Genomic DNA, 27,137 nt, shown 5'->3' with positions numbered 1-27,137 from the left:
CCTTGGACCCTCGGATTAAAAGTCTGATGCTCTACTGCCTGAGCTATCTGGGTACCTTCTCTTAATTATTATACTTTTAAAAGATATATACTCAGTTGTCCCTCAGTATACACAGAGCATTAGTTCCAAGATCCCCATGTATACCAAAATCCGTACATACTCAAGTCCAGCGTACCCGTGTACCTAAAAAGTCGGGCCTCCCTAGATGTGGGTTTTGCATCCCTCCACATTTGCTTGGAAAAAAAAAAAAATCTGAGTAGGAGTGGACCTGTGCAATTCAAACTCATGTTCTTCAAGGGTCAACTGTTTCTTCAATTTGTTAGAGTAGGCAGATAGCTAGACATGAGGGGAAGCCCCTGAGAAAAGAGAGGTCCGGAAAATCTCACACCCCAGAAACCACCCAAAACATGCATGCTCCATATGAGCAGCGAGGAGGAGGAGGAGAAATATCTATGGAGAAAGGAACATCCCTTAAGATGCTCAGTAATCACTCGCTCTGCAGTTCACCTGCCAGAATTTAGCTAGCTGCATGCCGATAAAGAGGGCAAGAGGGCAAAGGAGAATGCCTAAGAGAAATGCAGGCACAGTACGTATAGATTTGACTGTTATACAACCTTCCTGGGGGCGGCGGGAATGAGCAATGCAGACTTTAGGTAGAATTGCAGCCAACATCCAGCCCATGCATGCGCACCAACTATAGTAAGGGAGGGTCCCACAAACCTAGGATGGGAACTAGGCAGGGAAAAGGCAAGGACTTAAGGCAGGAGCAGGAAAACGAGATAAAAAAGGCACGGACTTAACACAGAGGCGAGAGCTTCAAGAAAAAACTGGACACCATACAAACCCGACGCACAACTCCTGGCCTCTTTCTCTTTCAGCAGCCCGCTGTGCCTCGGGTTTTGGAGTGTACTGTCCCTTTACATAAACACTGCTACTGCCACCCTGTTGTTTTCCCTGCAGGATCAGCCCCTGTATTTTTTTTTTTTTTTTTTTTTTACAATAAGCTCTTTGCTCCCTATTTCCCTTCAATAAAGCTCTCTGCTATCTGTGAACTGTCTCTCGGCCAACATCTTTCTCCCAAGACAACTAAGCGCTGAGGATTCCTGCATCTGCTGGTAAGGAACTCATCCACAAAACTTAGCAAACCCCAGAAAACAGAATAACCAGGTAACAGACAAAATGTTGCCTTTGCGCCAAGCAATTATTAAACTGTATGAGCCTGAACCAACCTTCACTTTGGCAGTAGCTGTTAGAAGTACATAATCCGGCAGCTCCATGGCATCTCGCTTCTGGTGCTGTGCCTCAGCCCCAATCAGAAGGTTGAAATGAGTGGCCAAATGTCTTCGCAGCAAAGTCTTATTGGGTGGGATGTTCAATAACTGAGCCATTGTTTCTACATTAAAACGAGGCTCTAGAACCTGTTAAAAAAAAAATAAGCTTGTCAAAAGTCACCACAAATCATACATGTTTGTATTGTGCTTTATAATTTGCAAAGCTCTTTCTCTTAGGTTATCTCCAATGATCCTCTCAACAGCCTGGTGAGGTAGACACCATATGGACTTTGATCTTTAATTTACATATCTTTTCTCCATTTTGCCCAAGCTAGTGAGTGATAGAGCTGGTCCTGAAATCCAGGATTCTGGCATCCCAATATCAGTCCTCTACCTCTCTGGGGTGCTGTCCGTGGCAGCCAACTCCTTATGCAATATCAATGTGCAGAAATACAATCTGCATCCTTGCAGGGGTTTTCAAACATGATCATATGAGAGGAAGAAGCTACATGTTATTTGACATGAAAGAGGACAATAAAAGAGAACCGGCTTTAAATTCAATCCAGAGTTATAAGATATCAATACAAATACTCTGAAAGTAAAGATTTACTAGAAATAGGGCAGGAGGGTTGCATCAGATGACTTTAGGATTATGATAAGCAAAAATTGATACTATCCTACTCACTAGACTAAAGGAAACAAAGTAAGTCAGTTTGAAATTAAATCAGAGCTTTACCATGAGCCCACCATGGACACCGCTGCCTCTGAGATTGGGGGCATATTCTGCCAAGTCCACGGAGCGCAGCCACTCCATCACTCGATGGTTAGTCCACTTCTGAACTTCTGAGGGGGCAATGGTATTCTATGGGAACACACAACCAAGATCCTAAGTATTAAATTGCATTTTCTGTCTAAAAAGTCTGCTCCATGGGGTACAGTTACTCAACATCCCACTAAATGCATAAAGAAAGGGAAAAATTCTCTTTTAAAGAATTTCTGTCATAGTTTGTGTTTCAAGTTTTCTTATATACTAATAAAGCATTGGTTTAGGAAAGGACTTTTTTTGTTTGTTTGTTTTGTTTTTGTTTTTTTAAGACAGGGTCTAACTCTCTTACCCAGGCTGGAGTTGTAGTGGTGTAATCAGGGCTCACTGCAGCCTCCATCTCCCAGGCTCGGGCAGATCCTCCGACCTTAGCCTCCTGAGTAGCTGGGACCACCAGCGTGCACCCACCATGCCTGGCTAATTTTTTATTACTATTATTTTTGTAGAGACAGGGTCTACCTATATTGCCCAGGCTGGTCTTGATCTACTGGGCTCAAGTGATCCATCTGACTTGGCCTCCCAAAGTGCTGGGATTATAGGCATGAGCCACTACATTTGGCCAGAAAAGGAAGTCTTTATAGTGATATTTATCTCTGCGGATTAGGGAATCAGGAAAAAAAATACACCCAAGAAAAGGAAGAAGCATAACTGAAAATGAACCCTTAGCTTTAGTTATACGAGTGGAACCATCATGGAGAGAAAAGGAAGGAATACAGAAAAAGCCTAAGAAGTAAATGAGGCTGAATTTTAAGACTTTTCCTGCAAGCTCCAAGAAAAATGGCTCTTAGTTTTGACATATGGACAGTCCCATGCCTGGGAAGTGCATGCTTATAAACCTCAATCTTAAAACGCTACCTCATCAGATGGCCGCCTCCGTAGACAGTTTGGTTCAAAGTTATTGATCCTCAGGACCTGGATGGCCCTTTTGATACTGAGGTGGTGTAGCACACTCACAACCTTCAAAGACAGTAAATCATCCTGCGAAAAAGAACAAAAGGAGGAGTTCACTGTGCTGGCCTGTAGCAGGGGGACGTTCTTGGGAATCTCAGAAAACTGGAGTAAACGAAGAGCCCCTCAAACCAATATGCCCCAAGGGCTTGTCAGAACCCACTTTCCCATTTGGAACAAAATCTTCCCCAAAACCCCAAATTAGTATTTTTTGCCAATGAAGCTGCCTTCCACCTGTTTCTCTCTCTTCCTGATGTTCTGAGATAGGACTGTAGAACCCCAGGGCTCTGAAAACCACAGTTTGACAAGCACTTGCTGGGTCACTACAAAAGGTGATCTGCATTGACTTGATCTGCACATACTACAAACAGAGAATTTCTTTCTTTCCTCTTTAGTTTTGAGAACTTTATCTGTGGATAAAGCACTTAGGCATTGGCTAAACTGCCCTCTCTATTTCCTTCCAGCAGACAGCGAAGAGTAAATGATGCTTATTGGCGGACATGATCAAGGCTTGGCTTTCTTTTTTCATCTTTTCTTTTTTTTTTTCTTGGAGAGACAGGGTCTCACTATATTGACCAGGCTATCTCAAACTCATAAGCTCAAGGAGTCCCCCGGCCTCAGCCTCCCAAAGAGCTGGGATTACAGGCCTGAGCCACCGTTCCTAGCCAAGGCTTGGTTTTCTGAACTAAAGCACGTCATAGTTTTGGGGAAAATCAGAACAGTGCTCTTGTTATACTACTCCCTGACCTTAATAATTCTCCAGTTCTAGATTATTTTTTAGTAAAGACTTGTCTGCTATTGAATAGCTCTAGATTATTATGGTTTATCTAGCAGACACTGTGAACAATTTTGGCAAAACTATATCAATCACTGCAAAGGTTTTGGTCAGAGTTAAGAGAGAATAAAAATGAAGTTATAAGTTAGATCGTTCTATCTATCTATCTATCTATCTATCTATCTATCTATCTATCTATCTATCTATCGCCAGTCAACCCCCCCGCTCCCTTCAAGGAAGAATCTTCACCAGTCTGTGGCTCTTGGAAATATTTTCAAATATACCAAACACACCAAAACAAATTATTTCAGAAGAAGGTGATATTAGGGGCAGTGTTAAGATAAGCACCAGTCTACTTCCGAACACACCCAGAAAATAAACAAGGAAAACATCCATTTTAGACACACCTTTTTGATAAAACATTTCTCATGAAAGAAAGAAAAAAAAATGTAATCTACTACAGAAATATTTAATTAAAATATTAATCAGTTTATATCCTTGCGGCTACTAACTGGGCAAAAATTATTTCCTGAAGTTTTTCTGGAGTAATTCCTTAAAAGTAGCATCTTAACATATGTTAGAAAAAGTACTTATTTTAATCTAGGATTGAGACACCCATTGCAAACATTTCAGTGTGAGCTATTTTCATCTAACTAGTCTATCAGCTTCAAAAATATCTGAAAGCACAATGTTTACAGTGTGATTAAAATGTTAATTGTTTTTGAAATTCTTTATACTTTGAAGGATTTTAAACAGAGACAGTTTTATATCAAAACAGAATTTATGGGTGATTTTCTTCTTAATTCTGGATTTTTAAAAACTTAATTTTAAAATAATTTTAAATTTGTGGAGCAGTTGCTAAAGATAGAACAGAATCCTATATACCTTTCACTCAGCTTCCTCTAACGTTAACATCTTACATAATCATGATTACATTCGTCAACACTAAGAAATTAATGTGGATGATAATAACATCGACTAAACTGCAGACTTTATTCACATTTCACCAGTTTGTCCAGTAAAGTCCTTTTTCCGTTCCAGGATCTAATCCACATTAAAATACATATTTTGTGACTTAGGACTTCTAGGGTCAAATTTTCCAGGGTCATTTACTCTTTTATAGCCATTTCACAGATGTTTCTTGTGATTTTAAGCTTGAATTTGTTCACATTCTCAGGGTGAACATATTCACACCTAGATAGGGAGGCAAATATTTACTGAATGTGTTCTAGTCATAATCATGAGCTATTAAAAGCAGGGATCTTGAAACAGCCTGAGTTCAAACTCTCTCCGACTTTCTATTGCTAACTGTGGAAAGTTGGTTACCAAGTTACCCAATATCTGGATTCCTTCCTTTATACATGTAAAAAAGTAGGGATAATAATAGTATTATAATACTATAGATACACAGAGTATGTGTGTGTGTGTATATGTAGATACACATACACATAATACACACATATACACATACGTGTACGCATATATACACACATGTATGTATATATACACACACATACTCTGTGTATCTATAGTATTACATATGTGTGTATAATACTATGTATATATAGTATTATATAATTATATAGTATATATGTGAACAAATTCAAGCTTAAAATCACAAGCAGCATATATGAATTGGCTATAAAAGAGTAAATGACCCTGGAAAATTTGACCCCAGAAGTCCTAAGTCACAAAATGTGTTTTTTAATGTGGTGCCCCAGATTAGATCCTGGAACAGAAGAAGGATCTTACTGGACAAACTGGTGAAATGTGAATAAAGTCTTCAGTTTAGTTGACTGTATTAACATCTACGTTAATTTCTTAGTTTTGAGGAATGTAATCATGATTGTGTAAGATGTTAACATTAGACGAAGCTGAGTGAAAGGTATACAGAATTCTATCTTTGGCAACTCCTCCGTAAATCTAAAATTATTTTAAAATAAAAAGTTTAAAAAACTTTTTAATATATATTATACACACTATAATAAAATTAGTAATATTAACTAAAAGTGTTGTTGAGAATCCAGTATTAATATGAGCAAAATGCTTAAAAGGATGTTTGACACATAGTAAACGTGCAACATACTACACATATTAGTATTATTTCATGCAGGTTTACATGATGTGCCCATCAAGGTAAGGGGCTTGGGTTCAATGATAGAGAAGAAAAATCCATGAACTGAACTCCAACTTTTTTGATATTGAGAAATGCCTACTTAAGTTGGCTGTTTAAAACCTTCCACTTATTTGAAAAAGATTATACTTAGGGTAGTTGGGTCTAAAGCCTACTTCACAAAAAGCTGTTTAAATAAAGTAATTTTAGGCTGGGCACAGTGGCTCACACCTGTAATCACAGCACTTTGGGAGGCTGGGGCAGGTGGATCTCCTGAGGTCATAAGTTCCAGACCAGCCTGGACAACATGGCGAAACTCCGTCTCCACCAAAAATACAAAAATTAGCTGGGTGCAGTGGTGCACACCAGTAATCCCAGCTACTCGGGAGGCTGAGGCAGGAGAATCACTTGAACCCGGGAGGCGGAGATTGCGCCACTGCACTCCAGCACGGGCGACAGAGTGAGACTCCGTCTCCAAAATAAATAAATGAATAAAAGAATTTTAAGTAGAACATGGTTGGGCGCGGTGGCTCACGCCTGTAATCCCAGCACTTTGGGAGGCTGAAGCGGGTGGATAATGAGGTCAGGAGATGGAGACCATCCTGGCTAACACGGTGAAACCCCATCTCTATTAAAAACACAAAAAATTAGCCGGGCATTGGTGGCGGGTGCCTGTAGTCCCGGCTACTCGGGAGGCTGAGGCAAGAGAATGGCGTGAACCCAGGAAGGAAGGGGAGCTTGCAGTGAGCCCAGATCACGCCACTGCACTCCAGCCTGGGCGACAGAGCGAGACTCCATCTCAAAAATAAAAAAATTAAAAATAAATTAAAAAAAAAATAAGAGAATTTTAAGTAGAATATTAATAGTGGTATGGAACCTAAAACAAAGTTCTCCTGGAATCCATCTTTCCCACTGCTGTCAAGCAGGGAATAGTCCTACACACTGGCTGGAAGGCTAGAAATGTACCATAATGAAGGAACCAGAGTGGAAGTCTAGCCTTCCTCCCGCCTCCTTTAACCCCAGTTAACTCCTGCTGTAGCAGAACCGGGCTGAAGTGAGACGGGTGATAGGGTTTCAGGTAACAGTTGTCCAGAGTGGAAAGGTAGGGAGAAGACAAGTCCTGGAAGATGTCAGGTCAAAAGGGTGGGCTCTTCCAAATGGTCACTGCACATAGAAACGCATAACTTAGAAACAGCTTGGGCTTAAAAACTCTATATTCTATTTAAAAAATATCTTTGGGCTGGGCGTGGTGGCTCATGCCTATAATCCCAGCACTTTGGGAGGCCGAGGCAGGCAGGTCACTTGAGGTCAGAAGTTTGAGACCAGCTAGCCAACGTGGCGAAACTCCGTCTCTACTAAAAATACAAAAAAATTAGCTGGGTATGGTGGCATGGGCCTGTAGTCCCAGCTACTCAAGAGGCTGAGGCAGGAGGATGGCTTGAACCTGGGAGGTGGAGCTTGCAGTGAGCTGAGATTGTGCCATTGCACTCCAGCCTGGGCGACCGTGCAAGACTCCATCTCAAAAGAAATAAAAAAAATATATATATATTTTTATGAGATATAATTTACATACCATAAAATGTACCCATTCAAAGTATACACTTCAGTGTTTACATTGTTGAATGTATTACATATAAAATCAACTTTCTGGAGAGCTTAGTTTAAATTAGGCTTCACTTAGCTTAAATTGGGGTTTCAAATTATCCCAAGGCTGTTCAGTCACAATCACCAAATGCTACAACTTCAGCTTCACAGGAAATATGCCCGCCACTCTCCTCAAGTTCAAGCAACAGCTTCAAACTCTGGTGTAATCACTACACTGTGTTTGGCTTACTCAATTTCTGCGTTTTTTGAGAAAAAAGTTTTCCTCCCCCAAACCCCAGGAGTGAGTCACTTACAACAGTCATGTAATGTAGCATTCGACCATCAACCCGTCCTTCATCAAACTGGGTCTTATATTGAGGGAGGCCAATGTCATCCAACCATCCTAAAAGAGAGAGGCCAGTGTTGCTACCGTGCCACAAAACACCTGTTCTTGTGATTAAAAAGAAAAAGCAGCTCTGTATATAATTCTTCCATTTTGTTAGAATAAAAACTTCTTACTAGTGACCCAGTTGAAATCCAGCTTCCCGTGATTGGTTTCTTCTTCAGATCCCAGGGCTTGGAGTGCCAGCTGGAGTTTCTTTCGATGAAGTGAATGCTTGATTCCAAGTTCCTGAAACAATAAACATTGACTTTATAATTCTATCTATATAGGCTGGGTGCCACTGGCAAAGGATGCAAATTTCTCCAAAATGAAGCTAGCACTAAAGATCCAATTCAATACTAAATGACAATCCTAACTTGCGCTAGTAAAGTGCTGTTGAACGAAGGTCCCTGAAAAGCCAAGACCACCACAATTAGCTTAGGGGCGTGTTAGGCATTCCCTAGTGACTCCTTTTCTTTGTAAGCTAGGAACTGTAGCATGCATAAAAAGAATTTGACTCTTATTTTGTGCAAAATATTAAATAATTGTGAAGAAATGTTAAATAATTAGACATAAATTGTAGGGTGCTTTTTTTTCCTTTTGCAAAGTGCATTGCATATATTACACTGAGAAAATAGGCCAATGATAAAGCCATATAATGATTTCGAGAAATATGAACTTAATTATGCTTATGTAATTATTTTTCATTAAAATGCCCAATGGCTTAAGTGTTCCATAAGGAATCATCAAGACCAGGTCCTCCCAAGACCATCAGAAAAAAATAAGCATGAAGCAATTGATAACCCAAATTTTTATTTAGAGAGTATTTACTGGCTTCACTCATGGCCTTTTCTGGACTATAAAATAACCCTACATTCACATTGTCTTCTTCTCAGTATCCATTGTGTGAACAAAATAGAGAAGCAGTCACCTTCTCTAGATCTTGTTGAGAAGCCTGCAAAAGCGTTTGGCCAGATGCAATCCAGTGCTTGCCAGAATTCAGGTAGGAGCCCAAGCCCTGTTCCATCAGCCAATTGCAAACCTGCTCCTTGGTCCACTTGGCAAATGGCATATCCAAGTCACTACAGGAAAATGAGTAATTGCATGAAAAATAATCCAAAGCCAATCCTGTGGCTTATCATGAGTTTTAAACAACTATACATTCAATAGACATGGACATTCCCTGGTGATACACATTTGACCACGAAAAGCTTAATTTTTAGTATACATTGGAGGAACAACTGGTACTGGAGTTGAAAGTTATCTTCTAAGACCACTGTCTCATTTCAAATGAAACCACAAAAGATTTAATGTGACAGAGCAAGAACAAGTTCTACAGAAAAAGACTAAATTGGAAAAACATAAGTCACTGTATCAGTTTCAACCAATGTTGTCTGAAGACTGGATTCCCAAACAGGAAACTCAGTTGGAGTGAAAGAAACTTAAGTCTAATTTGAACTAACTTTAGCAGAATTATGGTTTATTTCCATATGGTAACCAATGAGAAGAGGGCAATATGTTGTCACTAAGTGTAGGAAACAATCAAAGCAAAATTCCTGTTCTCTTTTACTTAAGATACACAGATAGTGTTCTTGTTCCGCGGTGGGGACAGGGTGCGGAGGGGAAGATGAATGTGCTTTTTTAAAATAGCACAAGGAGCTCTACTGTGTTCAAAGACAACATATGGCAAATGAAACTGTTTGGTATTTGAAGAAGGCCAAAGAGGGTTTCCTCCTTGATGTAACCTATGTCCAGTGTTCCACCTGTATGGGAGGGGCTGTATTTAAAGGGTTTCTAGTCTATTATACTGTTAAAATATTTGGTATCAATGCCTTGTACTTTATGTTTGCCAACCCCACCCTTTTATACACAGTGAGTCAATGTAGCAGTTCTAAGCCAGCCCTCAACTTTGGTAAGAGTGTCAGAGCAGTTCTTAGAATCTTAATGGATAAAATATTATATAGTCCTGATAAATATAAGGATTTTGATAGAATTTTTGTCTTTAAGTACTTTCATAGATTCTGTTATATACTAATGTTTCTTGAGTAGTTACTATCTGCCAAATATTTAACACATATTAACTTATTTAATCTTCACAATCAGCTTTTGGAGTAGGCACTAATTATGATGATGAGAAAACTGAGACACAGGGCCTGGAAGCTGTTGCTCAAGGTCACCCAGCTGGTAGAAAGTGGTAAGGCCAGAAAGCAAATCCAAGTGGTCTGATCTAGAACATACTCTCATGTAAATATCCCATCTTTCCAAAGCTATGCTTTAGAGTACTTATAATTACCGTCTATGTAAAATTTAAGTTTCAGAGCCATTCTAACACAGATGCTGCTGACACTTTAGCTCTGGCCTCTCCCCTAGTTCACACAGCCCTCACCTTCTGTATGTTCATCAACCATTGACAAATTGCACTGCTCTAAAGATGATGTCCCCTTTCACTAGGCACAGCATTAAGCAATGACTTTGTTTAACCCAACGACAGTACTAACACTGCAGGACTCATGAGGCTATGATGCTTGGCAGAGATGCAAAAGTCTATCAGTTGGCTCTTCTTACTTGTTAGACTGTCCCAAGTCTCGAGACCAACCCAGTCGGGGTCCCGCGGTTGCCCTTGTCCCTCCTCTTTTGAATTCAGGCTCAGACATGTCGTCTGGGTTGAATGTAGTTGATTGACTTCTCCTAAGTCTGAAGAAGACATAACACACATGGCCAGTATTAGACCTGAGGAGGCCTTAGGCTTGTTAATCAGAGAATTTTTAACTAGTGCAGCTACCGGAACTAATCTTCTTTGTGTCATTAACATAGACATTTAAATTTAAACTTTAACTAAGACCCAATGAGTTAATAAATCCCACATCATAATCCAAACTTCCTTCCATAAGAGGAATACAAAGGCCTCACAAGTCCATACCCATTTCCAGCCACTTTAAGCAACATGTAAGACAGGGCCCACTCTACTTGTTCACTGCTTTACTTACTTTCCAAAGAGTTTCATGATACCTCTGGATTTCTTTTTGGAATCTGGAGATGGAGGTGGTATCTGGAAGGGACTGCTCCTCTGTGAATCTTTTGGCCGAGAAGAAGCACCAGCCAGATCTAGGTGCTCTGCTGTCTCTTTTTCTGTTTCAGCTACTCCAAGAGCAGAATACAGACAACGAATTTTAAAATATGGAATGAACATGATAAGATGTTAATCTTCTTGGTTCTAGAACTATTAAGAATTCTTCTGTTGGTCTATAAATCAGTAATTTACAAAGAGCACCTTATAAATATTAGAAATGGAACACACATATATGTTCTGCTCCATAGTTTACTGTGTTTAAAGTTAATAAAATTATAAGCCCTTTGGAGATTAAAAGAGGGTGATAGGATTGCCACACTCTTTCCTTGAGTGATTTGAATTCATGATGGAATTATTCCCAATCTTTCCATAGCACGTGGTACTGTTGATTACCTCCTACATCCTTCAAAATCATTTCCTTTGGCTTCTTGACATGACCACTCCTACATCTGTCATCTGATAGTGTCTTTGCTGTAGCACTCCTGCTTTTTTTTCTTCCCCCATGCCACTTTAAGATTCTGTTCTAAGTGCCCTCTAGCAGATCAAAATCTCTGAGCCCAATCTCTCTCTCCAGGTCCTGTATCTAAATGCCTGTGATATTCCCAATTCAGTGTGTTGGGACATCTGGGACTTCACAAACTCATCCAATTTCCCCGAGAGTCTTTTCCTCTCTCAAATTTTTTTTTTTTTTGAGACAGAGTCTCGCTCTGTTGCCCAGGCTGGAGTGCAGTGGTGCGATCTCGGCTTACTGCAACCTCCGCCTACTGGGTTCAAGCAATTCTCTGCCTCAGTGTCCCAGGTAACTGGGATTACAGGCACCCACCACCACGCCTGGCTAATTTTTGTATTTTTAGTAGAGACGGGGTTTCACCATCTTGGCCAGGCTGGTCTTGAACTCCTGACCTGGTGATCCACCCACTTCGGCCTCCTAAAGTGCTGGGATTAAGGGCGTGAGCCACCTCGCCTGGCCTCCTCTCTTAAATGTTCTTATTTGTTATTTGGTTAATATTAACTAATACTGTTCCTGTTACTGTAGCTCAAACTCTGTCATTTTCCTTTTACTCCTTCTCCTTTGGCATTTATATCAAATCAGTTACCCAGTTCCAGCAATTCTTTATTTATGAAATATATTCCAATCTATTAAATCCTAGGCACTGAGAGAAGAGTGAACTGGATATGCATAATTTTTCTTTTGACATAAAATAAGTGCCTGTTGATTTTACCTTAAAAGAATCACATCCACAGTTGCCACTCTCAGATCTCCAAGCATTAACTATTTCAGTTCTTTTAGCTGTCCCTTAGTGAACAATCCCATACTAAGTATAAAACTAGTGAGATTTTATACTTTATAAAGGAAAGTAAAAGTTGTACTAAAATCACAGGAACAGTGTTTCAGCAAGATCTACAAGTTGCAGAAAGTTGATTTTTCTACAAAGCAGAGCTGTGATTATAGGTTATAATAAGCAGCATTTACCTCTTAGCATTAACAAAACAGTTCTTCTAAGAAAGATGCAAAAAAAAAAAAAAACTATTTGAAAATAGTTGTCTGAATAGATCAGTTTATCTTATGCATCCAGTGTTCATTCTAGACATTTATCTCTATAGAGAGAGAAGTCCTGTTTGCTGGTCCACGTGAATAGATAAGTAGATATCTATACAAGGTAACAGCACCTTTTGGAAAAACCCAAAGGAACTTTCCCAATTCAAATCCTTCAACCATGATGGGTACAGGTGCCCCTGAAAATGCTGCCTAGCTTGTTCTCATCTTAAAGCTACCATATTTCTCTTTTTTATTTTGAGAGCTTTTCCCCCCAATTTGTGCCCTGCCTTACAAAGAGGAAAACTAAGCTGCCTCTTTTCTAAAATCACTTTGTGGGATAACGCCTCAGATATCAAGTAAAGTTGCTTCTGTCATCACTAAATATTATCTCCATCTTCAAAGTAATAAAACGTCAGAAGAATGTTCCCCTAAGAGAAGTAAGCCTAAAACTATAATATTCCAAGTCTTCTATAAACTTCCTTATATGGCTAAAAAAATTTCTTTTTGGAGGCTGGGAGAAATGTAAGCATGGAGAATGGACTGCAAGGACCTGGGAGTTAGTGTGTGGTAATATGCACTTCCAGGCAGAAAGAGCTGCAAGGTACAATGCCAGGACATTCCTGCCCTGCACTCTAAGGAATGCTGCACACGTCTAGGTCCTCTCAAAGCTATTCACACAGTGAGTGTTACTAGCATTGGTTAAAACAGCGTTTAGGCTTGGAAGCAAAGCCTCTACAGAGTCCTTTTCAGCAGAAGGTGGAAAGAACACTCTGGAATAGAGAACTACATTTTCTGATTGCTGTCAGATCGCTTTCTAGAGATCACAGATGCCAAGAGCAGGGATTAGATTGGTTTGGAGCACAGTGCTGGTGAAGGCTGGCATGCAGGGGTACAATACCTAAGGTGGGTGCACTGGCACTTCGTTTACGATCTTCAGATATCCCAACAACGCACACAATCACACGCAGCCCAATGGAGAGAACACAGAGATGACAAAATGAAACACAGATCAGACTCCTCCTCACCAAATACACACCGTGGAGGAGAGGCATGCGGCACACCGTGCTTCCGATGTTACACACAGGCTCAATGTCAATGTTAATTTATCCACTGTCACAACAGATGGGAAACTCCATGATGAAGTCAAAGGGAATCATGATTTTAGGTCTTTCCACTAAGTTTATACCACAGGAGAGAGCAGGGTGAGAGTCTATATATCTTCACAACACTAAATTAAATCCACTGAACCATTTTTTGCTAAATTCCCCCTAAGTCATCCACCTTCGTTTCTGAGAAAGAGAAAGGAATCAGTGAATGAGGGAATAAGGGAAGGGAAGACACTGCTCTTTTCCTCCTTGTGGAAGAATCAGGGCAAAGGCATTTTAGCCGTACATACCCAAGTTTGGTGCACTTGCTGTTCTCTTGTTACTTTTGATTTTAAAAAAGCCCCGGCCAAAGGAAGATCTGACTTTTCGAGTGCCGAAGGGGTTGTCGTCCATGGAGGTGTCCTGCCCTGGGGGTCTGGGAGGAAGGGTCCCAAATGGCCTGCTTTCTGCCGGAGCTCTGTCCTGAGAGGCAGATAAGAATAGTGAAACAGCTTTCAGGCGCAGCATCCTTAGCACATGCCAGGCTAACAGCAAATACTCACTCATGCCACATCCATGAGTTTATTCAAAAGAAAAACTGAACTAGCACATCGATCGCCAATGTCAAATGCCTTATCAGAAGTTGAAAAAAAAAATCAATTCTGAAAGCTACTTAAGAAACAACAACAAAAGCAACAAGGAAAACATGTTCATCACTAATCTAGGATCAATATGTTTAGGGCTTTAAATATTTAGGATACAAATATTCTTAAATTTTGTTTGCCTCATTCCTCAAAAGACATGGAGGCATTACATAACCAGAATAATGGCAGCAGATTTCTGACTTTTCCAACAACTATGACATGGATTTAGCTATAATACAGTTCATATTCTTATATTATAACTATGCCAATAGAAGCCCAATATAATATTATTTTACAAAGCAGGCATTAGTCCAAACTTCTACACCAGCAGTATAAGGAGACTCTACTCCAGTTATTTTAAATATTCTCCTCAAAGAATAATAAAATGAAGGCACGGTGAGCAACTTTTTGTGAGCTTTTTGGTTCTTTGAATTGGCAATTAGAGCTGGCTGTAACACAGCATGTTATATTATTTTAGTATTTATACAAAGATGCTTTGCCTAGACCAATGTCCTGAAGTGCTTCCCTGTTTTCATCTAGCAGTCTTATAGTTTCTGGCCTTATATGTAAGTTCTTAATCCATCTTGAGTTGATTTTTGTTGATTTGGTGACAGGTGGAGTCCACTTTCGTTCTTCTACATACGGATATCTAATTTTCCCAGCACCATTTACTGAAGTGGGTGTCCTTTCCCCACTGTATATTCTTGACACTTTATACAAAGATGCTTTTGTCTTCTTGTTCTCATTTCTTTAATAATTCTTGCCCTCTGTTTTTTTTTTTTTTTTTTTTTTTTTTTTTGCAGAAGTAGAAATAATTCTTGCCCTCTGCTTCTTTTTTTGCAGAAGCAGAGAAAAGGGTGAGGGGATATAGGTATTTTAGGTTATTTTACTCTATATATCTATAGCTCACAGAAACCAAAAGTTTATAGATGGCACCATTTAGTGGTATTATTATCCCTGGCTCAACAATGACGTCAAAATCATTTAACCACTTATTGAACTGAAAAGACAAAAAGGATTTTAATTATAGCTGTTGCCACTAGCTGCTTTGTCAGTTCTGTCCATATATAACTCTGGCACTAAGAGCCAACAGTCAAGAGACTGGATCTGGAAGTAGCCTATCAAGCTGTAATCTTTGCAAGGTTAATGACAGAAAATCAGAGGACAGAACAGGCACAGTGGCTCATGCCTGTAATCCCAGTACTTTGAAAGGCAGAGGTGGGCGGATTACTTGAGCTCAGGAGTTCAAGATCAGCCCGAGCAACATAACAAGATCTCATCTGTACTTAAAAAAAAAAAAAAAAAAAAAAAAAAAAAGCAGCCCAGTATAGTGGTGCATGCCTGCAATCCCAGCTACTTGAAAGGCTGAGGTGGGAGGATCACCTAAGCACAGGAAATTGAGGCTACAGTGAGTTATAATTGCATCATTGCACTTCAGCCTGGCTGACAAAGTGATGCAATCTCAAAAAAAAAAAAAAAAAAAAAAAAACATCGGGGAAAGAAGAATTGAGCACATGCTGATGACATCTTTAAACATACCAAAATGTTTGCTTTAGATGGACACTGGGTGTATAATCTAATGGTAATCTAAGAAGGACTTTTGGGGAGGTCTAAGGAAGCTCAGTTACGGTCATTAAGAACAAGGCCGGGCGCGGTGGCTCAAGCCTGTAATCCCAGCACTTTGGGAGGCCGAGACGGGCGGATCACGAGATCAGGAGATCGAGACCATCCTGGCTAACACAATGAAACCCCGTCTCCACTAAAAATACAAAAAAATTAGCCGGGCGTGGTGGCGGCGCCTGTAGTCCCAGCTACTCGGGAGGCTGAGGCAGGAGAATGGCGGGAACCCGGGAGGCGGAGCTTGCAGTGAGCCGAGATCGCGCCACTGCACTCCAGGCTGGGCGACAGAGCGAGACTCCGCCTCAAAAAAAAAAAAAAAAAAAAAAAAAAAAGAAGAACATTTTTGTTCTTAGGAACATTTTGTTTCTTAATAACTTATTGAAGTGAAATTCATAACAAAACTAACAATTTTAAAGCGCACAATTCAGTGGCATTTAGTATGTTACGATGTTGTGCAACCACCACCTCTACCCGGTTCCAAAACATTTCCATCATTTGAAAGCAAAACCCCTTACCCTTGAACAGCTTCTCCCCATTCTTCCCTCCTCTCACCACTGGTAAACACCGATCTGCATTCTATTTCTATAGATTTATCTGTTCTGGATATTTCACATAAATGGAATCATATAATATGTGAACTTTGTGTCTGGCTTCATTTGGCATAATGTTTTAGAGGTTCTGAAAGTTTTTATCCACTGGAGACATTTAAGCAATTTACAGGTAATGGAAGTAGCAATATTTTTGCATTGTAATTTGGACAAAAAGTTACCTCTGATGTCTTCTGAATAGATTCCTTTTCCTGTTCAAAGCAAAGCAATAACAGTATTTAAGGTTGTTAGGGAAATCCTTTGTATAATTCTGAATTTGTCACATACAACTCCATAAGTTAAAATAATTTTATATCTACTTCTAAGCTACAAAATCTTAGTATCATTTATTTTCCAAAATGTTTTATTAAAGTCTCCATTTTTGGTTTTACATACTATTTTCAATCCTTCATATTCATACTTCTTAATATTTACTGTTAAACCTAATATCTAATAATTTTCCACTAAAAACCACAAAAACCTCTTCATGAGAGTTTTATTTGCAAAAAGGGAAAAGATGAAGATCCCTAAACAGTTTTTTCTCAGGATAACAGACAGAAAACACAGAACCCACCCCGTCAGATGTCTCCTTCTTCAGATTGCCCAGGCTGCTGGACTTTTGCAGACTTGAAGTTCTAAAAATAACAGCAATAACAATTAATAATAAGTGGCTCCAGTGCCACTGTTTCTAAGTAAAACATCTTGGAAAGAAACTAAAATTGCATGTGGGTTGAATCCCAGTAATAAAAGAAAATCTGGAATCAGGCAGTCACTTATGTGCTTAACTAAATGACAACATTTAGTTCTTTTAAAAGCAGGGGTGATTAACTGTCCTGCCAATAATTCTGACTGCCCTACACGTGTTAGAAGAGCTGGAAAAGCACTTAGGACTAGCCTTGTGATGTCAATATTCAAAAATAAAGCAGTGTTTTCTGTGGACTAGTGGTGCGTCCTCTGCATGTACATATTTAAACTAGGAACTTTAAAAATACTCATGTACTATTTATATCTAATCCTTCTAATTAAAATAAAGAATGGAAGTTTTACTTTTCAATTCACGAGGGAATCACTTTTCTGAGCCTGGAAAAGCAATTCATTTTATAGTTCTAATTAAAGCATAGTAGAGGAATCCCTAATGCTGCCCATAATAATTCATTTGCTATCCTAGTGAAGGGAAAGAGACACTATAAACATCCAGAGACTCTCTCTTTCACATAATTAGTATTCAATTATGTAGAGCTGGTGTTACTAAAAAATTGAAGGTAGAGATATGTGACCAGTTTAGAGAGAGTGACAGAGAAGTAATGTATTTGGCTCTATGAAACAGAGTAATATAAATACGCACATTTACAAACGTTTAAAAGGCATTTCTTCTGTATTTATATGTATACATTGCCAGAAGTATCAACTACCAAATAAAGTAAAAGATAATAGTGAGAAAAGAAAAGATCTCATTTTTGAGTACTGCTCTGAAAATAGACTTTCCTAATTTAATCCAGACTTTAACTTGGATAAACATAGATATTAGGTCAGTTCATAAAACTGAAAGTGCAAAAAAACCCATCTCAGCTTTTCCAGCATCACATCATTCCCTGTGACGCCTTCCCACTGGACTCAAAATATGTCAGTGCAAAAATGAATTAAAAGCATTGAACTTCAAATGAAAACTGATTAAGCAAGGCTAAAGACCTGCAAAACCCCGGCGTGAGATAATAGCAAATGAGAAATTATTTCTTTGTAAACTTACAGCTCCCCACCTTCACCCCCACCCAATTATTATAGCTGCATTAATTTATTCAGTAATTGAACAGCCTCAGTCATTTGCTGTTAGTATTAGTAACTGTTAGTATAACAGAACTCTCTTCCTCCTCTAGCCTCAATCACATTTTCACATTGAATAAAATGTAACTTACGAAAGATTATCACACAGTTGGGTATCAACAGTGGCACCAAGGATTATCTTTCCATCACTAAAATGTAAAGAACAAAAGGTATTTATTAACCTCACGAATAAAAGACCATATATGTTCTAAGTGAACAGATATGTAAAAAACAAAAAATTGAGCAAAGGAAGCTATTTCCATTTTTTAAAAAATGTTCTATTTGGCCTAAAATAAGACGAGGCAATTTGGGAATATGTTGGCAAAACATTCTATTTGCTTACAGACAAACTACTGTATCCTTTTTCCTGTCCCCTTCAGACCCATCCTTCAAATGCACTCACAGCACATGACCGTGACTATTTAGTTTACAATCCTTTCACAGTTACCTATGACCTAGGACATAAAAATCCAAGTTCCTTAAACTGTTTTTTCCTTTTTTTTCTTTTTGAGACACAGTCTCGCTCTGTCACCCAGGCTGAAGTACAGTGATGTGATCTCAGCTCACTTCAGCCTCCGCTTCCTGGGTTTATGTGATTCTTGTGCCTCAGCCTCCGAGTAGCTGGGATTACAGGTGTGCACCACCACACTCAGCTAATTTTTTTATTTTCAGTAGAGATGGGATTTCGCCATGCTGGCCAGGCTGGTCTCAAACTCCTGGCCTCAAGTGATCTGCCTCCCTTGGCCTCCCAAAGTGTTGAGATTATAGGCGTGAGCCACCACACCCAGCCAAGTTCCTCAAAATCTCTTTCGAACCTGACCACCCTACCTCCGCAGCCTCATCTCTTATCGCTTCCTGCTTCACACTTTTTATTTCCATAATACAGAACTGATTACAGATCCCCCAATGGACGTCTTGCTGTTTCTTGCTTTTCTAGGTAAAAATTGTGTCTGTAAATAAATGCAATACATCTGTGTCTTTGGTTGATCTACTGTTTTGAACATTTATATTGTACTGTTAATAAATGACATACTTTTCTTCAAATGAAGTCTCTGGCTTAGGAGTCAACTTTGATTTTTCAGAAGTTTCCATGCTTATAGTTGCTGGCAATAATGAAGGGATGGAAACTTGCAAGATGGTGGTATGGAACTGTAATGTAATCATAAAAAGTCAAAAGTCAATCAATCAATCAATCAATCAATCAAAACAAAACACAAGCCACAGAGTAATTAAACAAAAGTAAGACAATTAAATGGTCTATTGACAAAAATCTCATAATCATTGTTCAGAACTCTATAAAATGATTTCGGAATATAAACATCTACACAGAAGAAGTACTAATCAAGGAAATCATTCTGGAGGAAGGAAATTTTTTAACTTGGTTCTGAATAAGACACTGAATATTGTGAAAAAGATGGTATACCATTAAGCAAGTTAACAGTAATGTTTTTTTCTTTTTTTGAGATGGTGTCTTGCTATGTTGCCCAGAATGGTCTCGAACTCCTGGGCTCAAGCAGTCTCCTGCCATAGCCTCCTGAGTAGCTGAGATTATAGATGTGTGCCACCGTACCCAGCTAGTAATAGTAAATCCTAACAACCTTAAGCCCTGGCTGAAATGTTGGCTCTGACACACTTGCCTAAGTGATCTGTGATCTTAGCAAATCACTTCGCGAGGCATCCATTAGTTTCGCCCTCTGTAAAATAAGAATGACAATGCCTACCCTGCAGGTTGTGACGATTTAACGTAAGATTTCGGTAACATGTTTTGCTTTCAACACTCTATTATTACTATTATTTTTTGGTCTCAAAATGGTCTCACTTTGTCATCCAGGCTAAAGTACGGTGCTGCGATCACGGCTCACTGCAGCCTCGAACCTCTGGGCTCAAGTGATCCTCCCACCTTAGCCCCATCAAGTAGTTGGGACCACAGGCATGCGCCACCACAGCTTGCTGATGTTTAAAATTTTTTTGTAGAAACAGGGTTTCCCTATGTTGTCCAGGTTAATCTGGAATTCTGTGCTCACGCAGTCCTCCTGCCTCAGCCTCCCAAAGTGCTGGGATTACAGGCATGAGCCACTGTGTCCAGTGAAAAGCTCCATTTTTACTTTGATTTCCACTACTAATCTTATACGGAACATTGGTCAAGCCAGTTAATTATTATTCTATGTGCGAACTAGTTGACTAATTTCAATTAACATAATTGATGAAAAGTGTAATTAAAACCAATTACAATGGACTTTGTGGCTACCACTTAAAACACTTTGCTTAATGATAATAATAATAATATAGCAACAAATAAAATGCATAACACATTTTCTCAAACAAATGCTTTGTGTATCCTAAGGAAAGAGCCTGTGAAATAATTTTAATACTTCGGTTTTCAATAATTTTTTACAACCGTAGAGCAATTAGATTGTGGGCCACGTCATAAATGAATGAACGAAAAATATTTCAGTAAAAAAAAAAAAAATGAACAAAGTTTGTCACAATGAACTCCTACCAGTCAACCAGTGACAGTTCTTCACTTCTGAAAGCTGCCTGGTAAGGACTCACACCAGTGAACACACTTCTACACGCCAACCAGTCAGCAACAGTCTCACCTTAGTAACCACACATCTACAGTGGACGTCGACTCACACTTGCCTCAGAAAGTCCACCAATCCTTGAGCTCCAACCATCCCAAAACCCACATATGATCAGCTAGAAGAGAATGTACTTGACTGGGAACACTCACTCACTTAAGTAAGCAATAAATTCAGCTTTGTGATTTTTGTTTCTGTTATTCAGTGGTGGGCTCATCCTTTAACGCAATAAAAGGTTATAAAATGTGAAATCATATTATTTATAAAGTAGGAGATTATTTCACTATCAACTTTTTCAGTTTGAATCTTTCTGGTGAATTCTGGGCAACTTATTTAGCCATCATCGCTGTTTCCTGAAGTTCATTTGTCTCTTGAGATTCCTAATCATGAGGAAAATATAACTAAACTAACAGACCCATTTTCTTGATCTTTTTCAAACTTTTAGACTTTAATTCCAAACTCAGATCCCCCTCCTGGCTTTTCTTTAAAAATGTGGCTGAACTCCCTCAATCCTCATCAAACCATTCTTGTTACAAACTTAAAACCGGTAATTAAACTACAATTCACATAGCAAAGACTTTTTCTAAAAGGACGTGAGATTATTTGGGTGTACCCTACATGTAACACTAGTTCTATAATTGCAGCATACTCATGGGCTGTCAAATATTATTTTTGCTTTCAATATAAATATATATCTAACAATTAGGGGATATTTTCCACCACAGTATTTCTTATTCCTTAACTAATTCCTTGATTAATGAAATATTTCAGCCCTCTCCTACATTTAAGAGAGAAATTTTCATTGTCTTCTCCTTGAATTCATTTTCATTCAGTTCAAATTTCATCTTCTCATTGTGTAATTATCAGCAACAGATAAAAAGTAAAAATGCCACTTGGTTTCTTCTCACTACCTATGGTAAAATGTGAGAAGAGAAATGACCAAAACAGGAACTGCTAAAATAAGGAAGCCAAGATTGTTTAGACAATGAAACTATTTCCCATTCCCGGTCTCTCTAGACGAAAAAAATTACACTAAAATTAAGAAACAGTTTCAGGGCAAAGGTCAAGCACAAGGGCTATCAGGAGAACATGGTCTTCAGGTGAGCCAAGGATGTGGCTGTAAAACCCTTTGCTAAGACCTCAGGATGGACTAGACTAGAATCAAATAAAAATAGAAAAAAAAAAACCTTAGGAAGATTAGAGTAGTACTGTCTCATTGAACCTTTGAAAAATGATCAAAGGCTCTAAAAGCAATGGGATGTCCCACTGCAGCCTTACAGGGAACCTTAGCTACAGAGATAGGCTTATGGTGAAGATAGCTGTGGATGTGTTCTTCTCTAATTCAGTGAATTATAACATGATTCATATGAAATTCTAAATGTTTAAAGTATTACACCAAATTAGACTCAAAAGGACAGAGATAATGGAAAATGAAGAGATGAATTTGGAGATCTTTGGGCATTTTTGCAGGCACAAAACTGAGAAAACTACTCATCTGCAAATACAGGCAAAGGAAGGATGACTTAGAGGGAAGAGCCAATAGCCCAGAGGATTGGCAACACGTGCCTGGCCGGATTTTGGAATTGCTATGGACTGGTGACACCTGTGAGCCTTCCCGCTCCCCTTTTTAAATGGGAGTGGCTACTGCAGTAACATTATGCCTGTCCAACTATTGTATGGGTGTGTGGAGGGCAGATAACTGTCCTTGAAGTCCACAGCTCTTTAAGTCAATGGAACAGTCCCCAAGGAGCTGTGCGCAAGGAACTGTACCTGAGGAGCTTCACCCACATCTCAACCTGGTCTGGATGACAAGATCCTGGGATGTTGACGCCTCACTGGAATGAGACTCAGGGGTCTTCGGAAAGGGGGCGAGTGTCTTTTGCATGGGAGAGGGATGTAAAGTGGTATAGCCAGAGGGTAGATTATATTTTCCAAATATGGTTGCACCAATATATCCCATCCCATATGTCCTAACAATGTAATGTTGTCACTTGTTCATCCAGAGGTAGGGTAGGGTCTGTGTTTCCTCTCCTTGAATCAGGGTGGGCTGTAGGCCTGTGGCTACAGCAGAAGAGATGCCGTGTGATTTCTGAGATAAATCATAACAGGAGATGCAGAGTTGCCCGGGCCTCCTGGAATGCTCACCCTTAGGATTGTGAGGAAGCCCAAGCAGTCACAGGTAGTTGTTCTAAATGGGGCCTCAGCTGAGGTCCTAGCCAAAAGCCAGCCTCAACCACCAGACATATGAGTGAGTTAGCCTTCAGAAGACTCAGGCCCAGGCCTTCACGCCACTCCAGCTGATGCCAAGTGGAGCAGAGACGAGATGCTCATGCTGAACCCTGCTGAAGTGCAGAGTCATCAGCAAAAGAAATGCTGTCATTGAAGCCACAAACTTTTGGTGTGGTGTACAATAGATAGCAAACAGATTTTCATGCCAGTTTGATGCAAACTAAGGAGTGTATAACTGCTTACTCCTCTCCAGTTGCTTCTTCCAAGTCTAAAGAAGTCAGAAGAAAATTTTATTCAATTATCTTTCAGAGTCACCATCAGAAGTGGCCAAAGTCAATTTATTTATATAACCTCACTTGAGTTGGTAATGGAACTGAGAAAGGAACCCATGTTTTTCACGTTATGAGCAGTGTTTTAACTGTCAATAACACAGTCTCTTCAACATGAAAGAAATATCGAAAGTCTATTAATACCTCTTCAGGAACACTTGTGTTAAATGGGTCACGACTGGGAGATCCCATTACTGGAGTGGGTGATGGACTTTTCTCCAGATCACTGAAACCCTGTGCATCCAGCAAAGTGGAGATGGAACTGGAATTGAGCAGATCTTCATATTCTCCATCTTTGCCTGGGAAAAGACAAAGCAAAGAGAAGACAACAGCAGTTTTTGATTTATATTTCACTTTTACAGGAAGATAAGAAACCCAATTATATTGAACATAAAATTTTTTCTGATCCTCAAAAATCAGAGTCAGCTTCTCCTGGCATCCCTTGAAAAACAACATAGGACCTAGGAAACAGCATTTGAAACTGAACAACTAGGGCCAGGGGCTCTTGGGCCACAGTGGGTACCTATGATATTAATAGACAAAGTCGTACTCGATACATTGACTCATCAGAGGGAAAGAAAATTAAAAGTTAACTTTTTCCAACAACTCTCTTGTAATTTTGTTTTAAAATCCGGGGCTTACAAATTTTAGTGTAGAAATAATCAAACTGAATAATACCTGGTACAAAAAACAAATTCCAAATAGCAACAAAGTCCCATTTAAACAACTTAGTTTTCATCACTGCTGTGCTCTTGAAAAAATATAGAAAGAATAGAAAAAACAAAAAGACAGACGACCTTTGATCTCTCAAGAGGATCCTTTTATGCCATTTTAAAGCAAAAAAAGTCTGATGGAAAAAAGCAACCACATATTCACCAAAGCTGCAACCTTGAGAATTTTTTTTTTTTTGCATCTCTAGAAATCAAAAGGATTAAATGGTGAAAGCGCAGTGCCAGATATTCTTTTTTAAAAACAGAAAAAAAAAATGATACTTAAGACTCTAATCTACAAATAATATGAAATGGTAAATCATATACTTGTTTAAAGATCTTAATCAGACCACAGCTTCTTAATTTAAGTTTCACTAGAATGTTATTCTAATTTTATTAGAATTTAGTGTTATTAGAATTGTGTGAGGATTAACTAAATATAACTCCTAGTGAGAAATCAGTTTATACAACCCTTTATTGGAACAGAACATAGTTTTCAAGGGTTTATGAAATCTGTGCTGCTGTACCTCATTGAAAACTATCTCTTTCATTTACATGTTTGTATGCACAGGAAAAAAAAGCTAGAAAGAAACAATAAAAAAAATGCCAATAGTGATCATGCCAGTGCAATTATGAGTGATTTTTATCTCTTTTCTTTATTTTCCAAATGTTTTACAATATAGTCTAATTAAAGGAATTAATTTTTTCTGCCTTGGTTTTAAACATAAGAATTGGACAGATGAAACTCTATAAAATTAAACAATATTTTAAATGAGATGCATATGTAAAAACCACTTACAAATTTGCAATATTCCATAGGATAGAGACTCTTTCTCTGAAGGCATGGAAAATGCTGAGTGATGAGAACTGCTAGTCAACACTGATTATCAGAGGTTCATTTGCTCACTCAGATATTTATAAAATCTAATATGCCAGACCCTGCATACAATTTTTTTTTTCAAAAATCCTGATCCAAAGCAGGATTTTCCTTCTCTGCGAACTCACCAAAATTAAAATTTCAAAATCTGAGTGTTTCATGGGGACCTTCCAAAAGAATTGTTTATTTCCAGTGCTTACGTTGAGAGCAAATAACTCTACCTATGCATTGCTAAAAAACAAGAGCCCTTTCAGATTTCCTCCACATTTGAGGATGGCCAATTGGCCCATCTGCAGATAAAATAATAACGATTACAACAAAATGCACAACTATCTTTATGTACCTGTTTTACAGGGTTTTTCTGAACTTACCATGTTCAAAGCTGAACTCAATCCTCCTTACCCAGCCCAGTGTTCCTTCTCTAGGCTTCCCCATATCAGTAAATGTAGTTGGAAAGGTCTTTCTTGATCTCTCCTCTCTTCTTCACTCTCCTCCTCTATCTTATTACACCACTGGGTCAATCCACCATAACATATTCCCAATCAGCAACTACCAGATTTTTTCACTTGGAATACTGCAAATCTCAGAATTGGTTTCCGCTGCTCCCAATACTGCTCACTTCCCTCCATGGCCCACGTGTTACAAAGATCTTGCGGCTGACTTTTTTTTTTTTTTTTTTTTTTGAGACGGAGTCTCACTCTGTCACCCAGGCTGGAGTGCAATGGTGCAATCTTGGCTCACTGCAACCTCCACCTCCCGGGTTCAGGCAATTCTCCTGCCTCAGCGTCCTGAGTAGCTGGGATTACAGGCACTTGCCCCCACGCCCAGCAAATTTTTTTGTATTTAGTAGAGACGGGGTATCACCATGTTGGTCAGGCTTGTCTCGAACTCCTGGCCTCAGGTGATTCACCCGCCTTGGCCTCCCAAAGTGCTGGGATTACAGGCGTAAGCCACCATGCCTGGCCACTGCTGACTTTTAAAACCCTTCAGTGAGTCCCTCTGACTTGAGCATGAGCTTAACTCCACCCATTGCATGACCAGTGGTTGCTCATCATCATGGTCTCATTTCATCCCCTCTCCCCACTGCCCACCACCTTGCAGCTGCACTGGTGTTCTCCCTCTTAAGCATGCCACATTCTTTTCCCCCTAGGCTCTCTGCATATGCTGTCGTTTTCTCTCTCTGGAATGCTATCTCATCAACTCCTTAGAGAGGCACTCCCTGACCAACGACTCTACAGTACACTGACTCCTCAGGCTGGACACTTTCCGGCAGAGTACAGTTCTAATTGTTCAATTAATGAATGAGCTACCTAATTTGGGATGATGGGTATGATCCAGGAAAGAAACTGAGGCCAAATGTGTAAGTTTATAGCCACCTAGAGTCAACCAAAGTAGAAAAACTTTTCGAGCTACACTCTACCTTTTTTACCTTGGGCCAGTACCACAGTATCTTGCATTTTCTTGTACCTGTTCAGGCACTGTCGAAGATCTTCTATTTTTCGATCCTAGGAATAAAATAAATTATAATCTTTAATCCTATGTTCTTAAAAGAGTAACAGTAATCGCTTTTACATAAAGAATATGCATGATTCTGCCGAGAGAGCATTTTAAAAAAAGAATAAGCAGATGTGAATTATTTACATTATTTAAAGAATATTTCTAAGCTTTAGGAGAACTGGTAATAACTAGACTATGTTTCCTACATACATTAAAGATATGGAAAAAGTACCTCTAAATTTAGAGATTCTATCCTTTAGCTGCCATCTTTAAACAAACAAAAACAAAACAAGGTAATAAGACGCAAAACAAAAAAATAAAAAAGTCAGCTTCAATTACTCTCCTCTCTAACTTATAAATCAAACCTCGAAAGAAAGGCCCCCATCTTCTGTCTTTCTTAGCCATCATTAATCACCATCTGGCTTCTCCACTCTCAAAACACTCTACCAAGGTGACCTCCTATCTATTAAAAACAATGAACACTTTTCATTCTTTTTTTTTTTTTTTTGAGACAGGGTCTCGCTCTGTTACCCAGGCTGCAGTGTAGTGGTGCAATCTTGGCTCACTGCAGCCTCAATCTCCTGGGCTCAAGTCATCCTCCCACCTCAACCTCCTGAGTTGCTGGGAGTACACGCATGCAGCACTATGAC

General features: G+C 39.2%; 1 protein-coding gene across 1 annotated transcript in view; it reads right to left on the bottom strand.

The window, feature by feature from the left end:
- PPFIBP1 (PPFIA binding protein 1) overlaps positions 1–27,137 on the bottom strand; it is a gene marked incomplete at its 5' end in the record, with an annotated part of 117,222 nt that overhangs the window by 3,329 nt on the left and 86,756 nt on the right. Inside the window, 16 exon segments of the mRNA NM_001265753.1 lie at positions 1,230–1,418; positions 2,008–2,133; positions 2,950–3,072; positions 7,829–7,917; positions 8,034–8,145; positions 8,828–8,978; positions 10,462–10,590; positions 10,884–11,034; positions 13,405–13,437; positions 13,903–14,074; positions 16,625–16,654; positions 17,017–17,077; positions 18,356–18,412; positions 19,297–19,412; positions 23,548–23,702; positions 26,411–26,495. Coding sequence (NP_001252682.1) covers positions 1,230–1,418; positions 2,008–2,133; positions 2,950–3,072; positions 7,829–7,917; positions 8,034–8,145; positions 8,828–8,978; positions 10,462–10,590; positions 10,884–11,034; positions 13,405–13,437; positions 13,903–14,074; positions 16,625–16,654; positions 17,017–17,077; positions 18,356–18,412; positions 19,297–19,412; positions 23,548–23,702; positions 26,411–26,495 — 1,779 coding nt within the window.

The sequence above is a fragment of the Macaca mulatta genome, chromosome 11 (assembly GCF_049350105.2).
Source record: "Macaca mulatta isolate MMU2019108-1 chromosome 11, T2T-MMU8v2.0, whole genome shotgun sequence".
NCBI classification, from domain to species: Eukaryota; Metazoa; Chordata; class Mammalia; order Primates; family Cercopithecidae; genus Macaca; species Macaca mulatta.
The sequence above is the reverse complement of the archived record's forward strand: the minus strand, read 5'-3'. Positions and strand labels throughout refer to the sequence as shown.